The 11,486-nt window shown below is 46.8% G+C and overlaps 3 protein-coding genes across 5 annotated transcripts; 1 reads left to right on the top strand and 2 right to left on the bottom strand.

Moving 5' to 3' along the window:
- The first annotated feature begins 902 nt into the window (after nucleotides 1-902).
- On the top strand, nucleotides 903-1,954 carry LOC117579483 (kinesin-related protein 4). 3 transcript variants are annotated; one of them, XM_034265380.1, is made up of 3 exons: nucleotides 904-1,102; nucleotides 1,179-1,324; nucleotides 1,382-1,954. In XM_034265380.1, the coding sequence occupies exons 1-3, from the start codon at nucleotides 1,075-1,077 to the stop codon at nucleotides 1,859-1,861; spliced, it is 654 nt and encodes a 217-aa protein (XP_034121271.1). In that variant the 5' UTR covers nucleotides 904-1,074; the 3' UTR covers nucleotides 1,862-1,954. The 3 variants fall into 3 exon arrangements, with proteins under 3 accessions (XP_034121270.1, XP_034121271.1, XP_034121269.1); XM_034265379.1 differs by having other exon boundaries at nucleotides 903-1,102; nucleotides 1,182-1,954; XM_034265378.1 differs by having other exon boundaries at nucleotides 1,179-1,954.
- Nucleotides 1,955-1,994: 40 nt separating this feature from the next.
- LOC117580484 lies at nucleotides 1,995-2,842 on the bottom strand. Its single transcript, XM_034267066.1, has 3 exons — nucleotides 2,794-2,842; nucleotides 2,390-2,703; nucleotides 1,995-2,291 (listed from the first exon to the last, which is right to left on the bottom strand). The coding sequence occupies exons 1-3, from the start codon at nucleotides 2,840-2,842 to the stop codon at nucleotides 1,995-1,997; spliced, it is 660 nt and encodes a 219-aa protein (XP_034122957.1).
- Nucleotides 2,777-3,314, bottom strand: LOC117579792. The gene has a single exon (XM_034265855.1). It carries the CDS (start codon nucleotides 3,274-3,276, stop codon nucleotides 2,845-2,847), a length of 432 nt encoding a protein of 143 aa, XP_034121746.1. The 5' UTR covers nucleotides 3,277-3,314; the 3' UTR covers nucleotides 2,777-2,844.
- Between the last annotated feature and the right edge of the window lie 8,172 nt (nucleotides 3,315-11,486).

The raw sequence follows: 11,486 nt of genomic DNA, 5'->3' as shown, positions 1-11,486 counted from the left end.
GTGTGTGTGTGTGTGTGTGTGCGTGTGTGTGGGGGGAGAGTTCTTTGGGTCTAGAGATACATAGCCGGCAGCTGCATTTTGCTTGCAGGAAATCCCCTCACATCCAATCAAGCTCTGCGATTGTTTATTGTTTCGTTACCTGTGTGTTGGTCTCGATCTCTGATCTCTTTCTGCTCAGGTAATTGTAGTTTTAATTAGAGCGAAGCTTAGACTTGTTTGCCAGCTGGAGGATTCTCATAGAGCTTCGATCTCTGAATTGCGCTCATCATTTCCTGACTCATCCATCCAGCTCGTGATCTCGTCTCGACCGATCGTTGGCTTTCTTCAGCCACCCGCTCTTTGCTTTGCTAGTTGATTATTTGATTTTGAATGGAAATGTTTTCAACATTTCCCATTAGCATTAGAAAGTTGAGATCTGATTTGTGTGTGTTGATCCATTGCCAGTTGGTCAGTTGGGCCAGTTGGGCCAGTTGGGGGCGAACTGATCATAGCCCATGTCTAATTACATAATTAAGGGCCCAATGACCGAACCATCGAACAACTAAGTGATCTTGTAAGCAGTTTTGCATATCAGCAGCTGAAACTCTGGTCTGGCTATTGTTAATTTCTAAGGCACACAGTCTGTCCGGATGCCCAAAAAACTGTATGAAAGAAGTAACCAAAATGACACACAGAAAATTTAAATAAATGATTTCGGTTTCTTTCGTGTGTCAGTAGGGTAAACAAAAGAAGAAAACAAAATAAAGAGACAGAGAAAGAGAAAGAGAAAGAGAGCTTCGGCTTGGTGTAAAAAGCGACTGGAGCATCGCTCTGGTGAGTCGCCAGAGCCCAGAGCTAGAGTCGGAGCACGCTGAGAGCGGATCGGATCGGTTGGGATGGGATCGCTTCGCATCGGCTTGGTCGATGGCTCGAAGTAGGTGGAGGAGCGAGCGCCTTGTTGTTGATTTACTTTCATTTTGGTTGGGGCTATAAAAAGCGAAAGCAACGCGCTGGATTCGCTCAGAAAGACCGCAAAACTGCAAAAGGCAACTGTTCGCCCACGGAAAAGCAAAGAAAACAAAAAGGATTAGCATTATGGTTCGAGCGATTTACCTGACCCTCGGTGAGACATTGAAATTCCCCCTCCTGAAACGGAATATCCCCCAACTAATTCTTGAATGCTCTTCTCTTTGCTGCAGCAGCTCTGCTGGCATTGGCCTGTGCGGTGAGTGCAGCTCCAGCTCGAGTCGACACGAGCCTGGAGTTCCCTTCGTCGCGGCAGGTGGAGGAGGAGGAGCCAGTGCACAACTCCAGTGCGGACAGCAGCGAGGAGCACGACGACGACGATGATGATGAGGATGTGCAGAAGGTCGTGCAGGAGTCCAAGGAGGATGCCGACGATGACGATGTAGAGGACGATGATGATGATGACGATGACTCGCTGATCAGAAGACGCCGCGAAGCGGACACCACTGAGGAGATAGCCACAGAAACCCCCTCGGAACTGGAGAAAGAGCCCGTGGCTGTGACAGCCGCAGTGCCAGTGGTTCCCTCTCGCAAGCCAGTGCTCGTGCTCATCCGCGATGCCCTGAAGAAGGTCACCTCGGATCTGCCCACCGCCCAGGTGGCCAACAATGCGCTGCAGTACTTCCAGCAGTTTGAGCACTTTATCCAGCAGACCATCGAGCAGGCCATTGGCGATGATTACGATGATGATGACGAGACACCAGCCACTGCCATACCCAGCACGGATGAGACGAAGCAACCCGAGGCAGAGTCCACGCAGCAACCCGAAAAGGAGGTTGAGACTGCAGCAGCATCCGAGCCAGAGCCTGGCAAGCCCGTGGAGGAGCCAGCGACTCCCCTCAGCAATGCTGTCTAGACGTTGCCTTCGCCCTCACCTCAAGTTCCACACACACAAATTTCTCAGCTATTTATTGTCATTTATTTATTGTTTAGACCATTAAAGTTATGTAATAATTGTGTAAGCCCCGAGATAGATTCCAGATCCTTGGCTAGTAGATGGCAGCTTGGATGTTGCTCTTCAGCTGACTGCGATGACGGTTCGTCACCCGTCTCTTGGGAGTTGTCTCGATTTGCTCCAGCAAACGATTGAAATGGGAATTGGGCGCCTTCGTGTGGGGACTCTTCTTGTTCGCTGAGGCTGACTTTCTCTGCTGATTGAGGGACATTTGCTGATCGCCAATGGCCAAAGTGAGTGGCAGCTTGCCAGCCGCATTGATGTAAATTGGGATGGTAATGTAGATGGAAGAGGCACTGGGTTGGGGCATGGCCAAAGGTTCAGGTTTGGGCTGATGCAAAGAGAGTGTGGCATACGATTCAATAAAAGAAAGGTTCACGGACTAGACATGGGGCAGTAATCCTCAGGATTACCTGGGCAAGATCATACCTGCGGATTGGTGGACTGCGGCTGCTGCTGCTTAAGGAAATGCAAAGGATTCGCATCCTCCCCCAGGCTGCTGTACTCAGCGTCCGTTAATTCGGGCAGTCGATCATTCGAGAAGTTTTTGTCATCCTCTTCGATTTCATGGGCCTGCTTGGACTTGGCTTTTGGCAAAGGGGAAGTCGCACTAGTTGGTGGTTTGGCAGTGGTCGAAGTGCTGGATGAGGACTGAAGCAACAAAGTCCCCACTTTGGAGGCCTCCACATTGTCGTCGGTGACATTTTGGCCAGAGCAGAGACTGGCCGAGCACAGAAGCATCGCTGAAAGGTTATTGCCAAAGCATTGGATTACATTTTTCATTGCGATATTTTATTTGATAAAATATTACAGCCTAACAGATTACAACTAACTTAAGGTAATGCCCAGCCCTAGCCTAACGATCTCTCTCCTGCCTGCCATGGCTATAGGGTTGTCTTCTTGCCATCGAGTATCATCTCGGTGAGGCCCAAGTTCTTGAACTCCTCCAGGCGCTCCACCTGACTGGCGAGACGCTTCTTGAACTGCAGCTCTCGGCTGAGCATCTTGAGATCGTCCACGCTGCTCATCTGCTCGTTGCTGCCAATTTTCTTGGCAATCAGCTCGTTGGTCAGCATTATCTTGGCCCTGGACAGCCGCAAGTAGGAGAAATCCGCACTGGCTCGCTTCAGCTCCTGCCGATACAGGAACAGCTGATAGGAGAAGTTGGTCCGAGGCGATCTCTTTCGCAGCTTCTTCAGCGCCTTTTTCTTCTTCCTCAAAGGATCGTTGGCTCCCTTCTTGTGCATCCTATGTGGCCTGCTGCTGGAGCGCTGCTTATTCTCCGAGTTCTTCTTCAGTTTCTGCTCGTCAATCATTGTCAATTTTGCTGGACGATGGATGTTGCTGCCACGACGCTCGGAGTCCGTTTGATGCCCAGGACTCGTGGGTGAGCTCCCTTTAAAGGTAGTTCCTCTGCCGGTCAGGTAGTTAGCGAGGATCATTAGCGAGTCTGAGTCTGGGGTCGCGCGTGTGCCTGTCATAAACGTTGCCGTTTTTCCATAATTTTCATTCGGGATCTGGGAATTTCCGCGGCTTATTTATGGCTTTATGACACCAGAGAGTGCAGGAGAGATCCAGTCGGCAGCCAGCCTGGCTGGCGGGTGTTGTTCCAAAACCAGAACCAGAGCCAGACTTAAGCCCTCAATTATGTCTGTCAACGAAGCGCCGATCAGACCCCTTTGGGTTTTTGTGGCGTTGTTCTGTGCCATGCCAAAATCCACACCCAAACCCAAACCCAAAACCCAAACCCAGCAGGGGATACGGGCAGAACTCTCGAAGTTCTTGGAATTGTTTGGACATTTTGGGAACCTCTTTCAGCAGAACTCAGTAGCTAAAACGAATGAAAAGACGACCTTGTTCCCCACGAAAACTTCTAGCAAATTCTAGCTAAGGATTTCTGGCACTCAATTTTCCACAGTGTTCTGTGTAAAAAAATCCCCATCACCTTTTCAGAGAACGTACCTCCGCAATAGAGACTCCAAGAGCACTTCATGGTCGTGTTTAGGAATAATACTGAAACCGACATGGGCATGGGATTTCTATTTTATAGCTAAACTTCGGGCTTCGCACTCAAGAAATTTCACTTGAATGGGAACAAGACTGGACCGGAGAATGGGAGAAGTTCTCTCTGCGAAAAATTTGCATATTAATTTATCTCAATAGTCTGGCGCTGCTTTTAGCTCTATTTCTCTTCTAGCTATGCAAATTGTCTGCTGTTTCTTCCAACAATTTTAAACACCGATGTCGTCATTGATTGTGCCTTTTGTTAGGGCAAACGAAAGGAGAGCAGAGTGGGGGAGAATCGAATAAATAATGATGATGCGCCACTTTTTAGGGTTCGATTTTATTTTGCATGCATTTTATGAATTTCGAATGGACAAAATCGAAAGATCTTTCGCTTCATTGCTTCGCTGCTCTCCCTTTCTCCCCTCGTTTATGCTCCGGTCAATGGGAATTAGCCGGGCCATGGACAAGGCATCGATGATGGGTCGGTCGTTGGTCGATTGGCCATTTAAAGTTCGGTTTATTTATCTTAGTCGTACATTTTGTCCGCAGCCAGACAAGGACTCGAAAGCATTTCCATTTGACTTGGCTTTGGCTTGAATTGGCTCCGACCGAGTTGCATAACATTTCCTTCAATGCTCAATGCTCAATGCTCAATGCTCAATCCACAATTCTCAATCTTCCATCCTCAATGTCGCTGTCGTCGTCATCTTTTGTGGTTTGCGTTTGTCATTAGACAACGTCTAGACCACGAGGAGGACTCCAGACATCGATCTGACGGCACTCTGTCCCACTCCAACACACAAATTTGGCCATAGGGAAATAGTAGAAAATTGGCAGCGTTTTTGTGATTCCCCATGACTGAGCGACTGCCAGAGGCATCTGTCTCTATGTCTCTGTAGTATATAAGATTTTTGGCAGCACATTTACATCTAGTCGAGGGATAGTTGCCTCTTGGCTTCGGGTAGATCGATTTTGCCATTAAATTGGGTTGATCCGTTGATTTATTTTACCTTCTTCTACGCTCATAGATTTTATTGTCACTGCGCGAGTCATTCGTCAATCAGTCAATCAATTAGCTTTATCTCCATACTCTCATTTTATGATAGGGCATCAGTCAATTCCGTAAACTGTTTCCGCTGCTGTTTTCCTTTTTTATGTGTGTCTGACCCTTGACTCGGGGCCATTTTTACGATCCGCCCTTTATGGATTTCCAATTATAAATGCAGAAAAAACCCCCGTCAAGGCGGGGTGGGAAGATGCAGGAAACTTTTTCATTGCATCCAATCGAACGAACGACGCAATAATTTTCCATCCATCCACATTGTGTGTTTGGCAATTTGTTAGCCATGAGGCCAATAAATTGGCCAAATATGCGCCATAAAATGAAAAGAAAAAGGAGCAGACAGCACAGCACAGCACAGCACAGCACACAGATAGAGCAGAGAGGAGCACCCAATCCTATGCACTTTATAATGAAATAAATTGACTTTCATGATGATGGACGAAAGAAGGAAGGAAGCAGGGAAGGATGAAGGGCAACCTGCAAATAAATTGCAACTTTTCGACCAAAATTAAAAATGGTATTCCGTGGATTTTTGTTGTTGTTGCGAGTAGAATAAAATAAATACGACTAAGCTCCATCCACTTGGAGCGGGAGTTGTGGAGTTGTTTTTTTGCATGTTTCATATTCGTATTTTGGCCTGTAAAATGCATTGCACATTTTATTGTGCACTCAATCAAAAATCCATTTCCGTTTGTTTCCAACACGTGTTCCCGGCAATCCATATGTGTGTGTCTGGCAGAGTGGCAGGTTCCAGGTTGGCTCCCAGATCGCCGGCCAAAAGTTTGATAATTGAGTTGAAGCCACGCGTTGAGGCTGCAGCTCTCCCATCTCAGTGCAGGGCAGTGCAGGGCAGTGCAGGGCAGGGCAGGGCAGGGCAGGGGCACAATCATCAACAGCTTTCAGCCTCCTTTTATATGCATAGGACGATTGCAGCGAGTCCATTCATGTTGCACGTGCCGCATGGCAATTCAATCGACTGTGGGGCTACCAAATAACATCGGATGGATGGATGTCCTGACATTCTGGCCCGAGCACGAGCCTGAGCCCCACTCTGAGTCCGAGTCCGATGCAACGCAGGGAGGACACCACATATGGTTATCCGCAGTCAAAGTGAGGTGGGAAAACGGCTGGCAGTCGATGAGGGTTAATGGATGCAAGGCTATCCTGTGCAAGAACTCGTGTTGTGTTTGTGCAGGGCGCATGACAGATGGCTGGAGGGGGGAGCAGAGCGCGAAAATTGACTTTGAAATGGTTAAATGATAGTCAACTGATGAACGAATTATGGTCTTCGGCTAATGGTTCTGCCATTACGACAATCCACAAAGTTTTGAGTGAATGAAATGTAGCTGATAATTCCTTTTCCTCGAACTACGAACAATTTTAAGCCTACACCCATGCCTCAGCGTCCTGCCAAAATGAGAAACAGTTGCGGGAAGGGAAGGGGAGGGGAATCTGCATATTTGGCCCCGAGTACAAAGAGTGGAAGCTGCTTTTATCATGCACGGAAAATTGTCATGCAATAAAAACTAATCAAATAAATAAATAAATGAACAAAAGCCAGAGCAGAGCAAAGCAGAGGCAAACAAAGTGACAAAATGGAGGAAAACAATTGCGAATAAATGCCACAAACAATTGACAATAAACTACACAGCACAACGAACGGCATGTGTGTGTGTGTATGACCTGATTCACATACATACATACATGTTTGCATGCGTCAAGGATATAAATAAAATGAAAAGAAGCCCGAAAATATACAAGCAGAATGGGAGTGGGGCGTAGAGTGTGAGAAATAATAAATAAACTACAGTTCATGTCATGTCAGCAGCATCAGAGAAGAGGAGAGCAAAAACTGACAAAATAAAATTGAGAAGAGAGACAGAGAGAGAGAGAGAGAGAGAGAGAGAGAGATGCAGAGCGCGTTGGAGTGTGGGAGGGAGGGACTCCAAAAGTATAATAATAAATATGTAGAACAAGTGAAAATGGCCGAAAGTCGGGCAGATGCGTGTAGTTAATTTAATGAGCTCTTTAAGTTGTCCAATTTGTTGGTCGGAGCACCACAAAGAGGAATGGACAGGCCAATAGAGAAGCCTATACACATAAACCTACATAAACGGAGAAACAACATCATGAGGAGAGAGAAGTGAATTTGCGTCAAAGTGGAAGAGAAATTGATTAAAGGAATGTCTGAAGGGTACATGAGAGTGTATTAGATAACAGAGTATATGTTTTCTGAAGGTATTCTTTGCTCTATTAAAAGTAGAGAAATAACAGATAATCGAGGGTGTGATTATTGTAGTACATAGATGGATAATTAAAAGAGTCATTCGAAAATGTCTAAGAAACACTTGGGTTCAGACTAGCAGCGCTAGCGTGGCGGCAGCACTGTTAACGGCCCGTAACCACGTCGTAACAGCCTGTTTCCGTTCCCCGCTAACAGCCTGCCTACAGAGCTGTTAACGCTCTTCGGCAGCGCTCTGAGAGTGTTCGTTTTCACGATCCATCCGGCTCTCGAGCGCAAACATTACCTTCGTGGACAGCTTCTTTCGTGCTACTTTTAGAGCTTTCGTCAGCAGCAGCAATCCACACTCCTGCAAAAAACTTGAAAATACATAAATATAGTTCCCAATTCAAATTGCAACAAACTTTTCATCAAAATTCCAACAATTACTTAATCACCGCCGCAGCATTAGGAAAACAAGCCACGCTCCGAACCCACAAAACCCACAAACTTCCCGACTTATTCCGCCATAAATTGTACTTGGCCATGGTCTATTAACTCGTGGGGGGGGGGGGGGGGGGGAAGAAGAAAAGCTCACCCCTTCCAAAAGGACAAGCTGTCTGCGCTTATCGGAGGGAGGAAATCACGCTGGATGGGCGCACAAATCAAAATATATTCCTCCCCCCCCCCAAAAGCCAACGCATCCGGCTTCGACTTTGTTCTGGGGGTGCTCTTATCTATTGGCTATGGAAATTGAATTTCCCCTGCCCCGGCCAGCAGATGCCAAAAACCAAACAGAAAGCAAAAGACTCGTATGTGAGGCAGGGAAGCGAGTCCAGGCCAGATAATTGTACGATAACCGGCTAATTTTCAATTAGCGCCATTTTGATCAGTAACATAAATTAAGCATTTTCTGTGGTTTGTTCGCTCTGCTACCCTCCCTCCCCTCCGGCCTACCCAATCCCACTCCGCTCCCGTGCTCATTAATCGCCAGACAACAAATTGCAAATGGATATTTTTGTTTGCTGCTCATTTCCGGACTGGATTGAATCGAATGGGGATACGAGCTACGACTGGGACTGGGATTGAGATGGGATACGGAGGGTGTCATAGACGTGACTAGTTTATTGATTCAGATGGAGCTCGGCTGATGGCTGGTGCACTGTACTCCCAATCGTACTCGAACTGGTACATAAATTAATAATAATATCGAAAAGGAGTCAGTAACAATTTGCTTTGCTCTGCAAAAGGCAGCAAAGGGCAGCAAAAGGCGAGAAGTGCTCTCTCCAGAACCAACTAAAAGTCAAACACTTGATGGCCACCACCCGCTGCTCCCCAGACTACGTGTTGGCCGTTTTGACGTCGTCGTCGTTGTCGCCGTCGTCGTCGTCGAACCTTTTGGCCATATAAAATTCCAATCATACTTGACCAGAAGCAAAAACACTGGAGAATTTCTACGCCAAAAGCGAAAAGCTCTGGAAAGTTAAGTGAAGTGGAGGAGGACGCTTAAGCCAAAAGCCAAACGTTGGAGGGGGGTACAGGCGTTATGACTTCGGCTACTGGCCCGCTTCTGGCAACAGTCAGCAGAATTTTGGTCTACTCTTTTGGACAATAACTTGTCGCCAGCTCGTGAAAACCCCCAGAGCATAAGACATCGATCACATGTGACGCTTGCCATAATATATGTCTCCCAAAAATGATCATAATTGCAGTTTGTGGAAAGAGCATTTCCAGTTCCATGTTGGAGTTTGCAATTTCTTCAAGTCAAGCACTATTTTCCTTTACAAACTCCAGGTTACTTGCTAACTTTAGACCCCGAACCCCGAAATGCCAAATGGTCCCGCTCCCGCACTTGTTTGTGTTCTGGGGCTTATTGCCAGTGGGCAAAAGTGAACACAGCTTTCGAGAGATTTTCAGAAAATAGTTTTGCCGACTGCACAAGGTACGAGGACGAGTAGGAGTACGAGTAAAATGCATTCAACGCTCCCCGAGCTTCACTTTTGCGGTTTGCCAGCCTTGGGGATAGTCAGTTGGTCCAGAGGCAGTGGGAAAATTCCTTTTCACTTTTCAAACGTTAACCTTTAAACACTTTCCGGGGGAAGGAGCCGTCGGGCTTATGGTACTGGCCAACTGGCGAATGCTGTGCTAGGGGGAGCCTGGCAAGTTGTCACAGCTTAATCGATTTGGAAAAAAGTTGCCATGTCGTGTGCTACTCGCATACTACTTTATTTTTACGCACCATTTGTTTCACCCCAGCCCCCTTCGCACAGTGTGCATTGTGAAATGGAAAATCCGCTGGTCGTTTCGTTCATTTCCCCTCCCAGTTGCCCCTCGTGTATCCAGTGATAAACTTTCGACACATTTTTCATTTATTTTCAACACCTTTGATTGATATATTGAACACTTGGCGCAGCCGAACTTAAGCAACAGTCCTTGGGTGTCCTTCCTTCCTGTATTCCTGCCTGCTGACGACTCCCCATGACTCCTTCCTTCCTTTTAGGGGGTGTTTGTATGGCGGAAGCTCGCGTCAGCTGGCAGACATTGTCCCGGGCATCATTTCCAGCGAATGCTCGAGTCGTGGCAGGAGCTGGAGCTGGAGCAGCAGCTCGGGGGCCATGCCATCCCATGTCAAGCGCTGTGACAAAGGTGGAAGCTCTCTTCCCGCCTGAGAGCTGGCTTATAGTTTAAATTGAAGTGTGTCCTGCACTTCCTTTGAGCAGAGAGCATCTTGAGCATTTGATCTACCTCAATGTGCTGATGATAGATGGATGGATACGTGGATGAATGGATGGATGGATGGCTAGGAATCTCTTATTTTATTTGATGCCTCATTCTTTGTGGGGAAAGCAATCTGCTTTGTGCACCAAAGTTGACAACGATTGCCCCATAAATAAACAAATATCATTAAACTTAAGCAAGTGTCTTGTAGTCTGGTGCTCCTGGTTCATGGTTCCTGGTGCCCCTGCTAAGTACATATAGAATGCCATTCAGGCAATTGCTCGACCAGCAACAGTCAACTGAACAAAACCAAAAGATATGCCAAACTATGGCCAAAGTGGCAGACGAGGATGGCAACGGGGAAAGAGGAGGCAACGATGGTGGGGCAACTTTTCATAAACATTATTAACAATTATTGTTGTTAGCAGAAGTTGTCTGAATGGGGACTGCCTGGCTGCCTGGCTGCCTGAATGGGCGGATTCTGGTTGGATACTGGGCTTCCAGGATGCTCTCTTGTCGCGTGCAGCTAACAAAGTCTCGCTACCGCTCCTTCTGCCTCCTGGCAAAAGTTATAAGCACGGCCAAAAGTTGATAAGAATGAGCCATAGACGTCGTAAGGCAGCCACTTTTGCCCTGAAATAGAGGGGAGTGGCTGAGGCAGTGCCAGTGGCAGCGAGTTCTTAACACGGCCAAGCTTTGTGCATTTTTTATAAACTAACGCCCTAAAACGTGAAAGAAAAGGAGCAGAGAGAAAGAAAGCGAGTGGGAGAGAGCACAGTAACAATAACGATGGGGTCTGGAGGACCGTGTGCCATGTCTGGAGTTAGTTAAAGGCTTCCAGCGATGAGTGCGTGAGTGAATGAGTTAGAGTGAGGGAGTGAAGGGAGTGAAGGGAGCAGTGAAAGAGCAGAATGGGTGGGTTTCCCAGAAAACTTTACATTAAAATAAGTAACTTAATGGAATCAAAGACTTTTATCAGTTTCCGCAGTCTGGAGATTTCAATTAAATATTTATTATATATTACAAATATTGGGAAATATTGGCATTCAATATTTTTAGAATATTATTTTCATCCCAAATTGTATGGAGAAACAAGTTCCACCCTCTAAGCAAATTCATTTTCGGTCGCGATCCTTAAAGACATTTCCGGGCCAATTTCAATGTCCTCCACTTGGACTCGATTTGTGACTTTCCCATCAGTTTGAGGCTGTCATCACTAGTTGGAGACTCTCCTGCAGGTTGCTTTATGCCTCATCTTGAATATTGTTGTTGTTGCTGCAACTGTTTTTCCGTTTCTTTTTTTCCCCCCGACGCTAAGCAGACAGTTATTGTTGTTGTCGCTACTTGCACATACTTCAAATAGTCTTACAGAAGTTGCACTATCTGCTGATGTTGCTGCTTCGTTTGCCTCTTTTGGGAAAGTTCATAAAGTTGCGACGAAAAACGCCCACAGGTTGGCCGCGTTCAACGTTGCTCATACGCCATGTTGCATGCTTCAGAGTGGTGAGGAATAGGGG

This window comes from Drosophila guanche, unplaced genomic scaffold, assembly GCF_900245975.1.
Source record: "Drosophila guanche unplaced genomic scaffold, DGUA_6, whole genome shotgun sequence".
Taxonomy (NCBI): domain Eukaryota; kingdom Metazoa; phylum Arthropoda; class Insecta; order Diptera; family Drosophilidae; genus Drosophila; species Drosophila guanche.
The sequence above is the reverse complement of the archived record's forward strand: the minus strand, read 5'-3'. Positions and strand labels throughout refer to the sequence as shown.

Excerpts from the sequence above, each read along its gene's own strand:
- LOC117579483 (XM_034265378.1), top strand. The coding sequence starts at position 1,075 with ATGGTTCGAGCGATTTACCTGACCCTCG. Across the intron at positions 1,103-1,178 it reads AGCGATTTACCTGACCCTCG|CAGCTCTGCTGGCATTGGCC; the intron begins GTGAGACATTGA and ends TCTTTGCTGCAG.
- LOC117580484 (XM_034267066.1), bottom strand. The coding sequence starts at position 2,842 with ATGGCAGGCAGGAGAGAGATCGTTAGGCTAGGGCTGGGCATTACCTTA. Across the intron at positions 2,704-2,793 it reads AGGGCTGGGCATTACCTTAA|CGATGCTTCTGTGCTCGGCC; the intron begins GTTAGTTGTAAT and ends ATAACCTTTCAG. Across the intron at positions 2,292-2,389 it reads CGCAGTCCACCAATCCGCAG|CCCAAACCTGAACCTTTGGC; the intron begins GTATGATCTTGC and ends TCTTTGCATCAG.
- LOC117579792 (XM_034265855.1), bottom strand. The coding sequence starts at position 3,276 with ATGATTGACGAGCAGAAACTGAAGAAGAACTCGGAGAATAAGCAGCGC.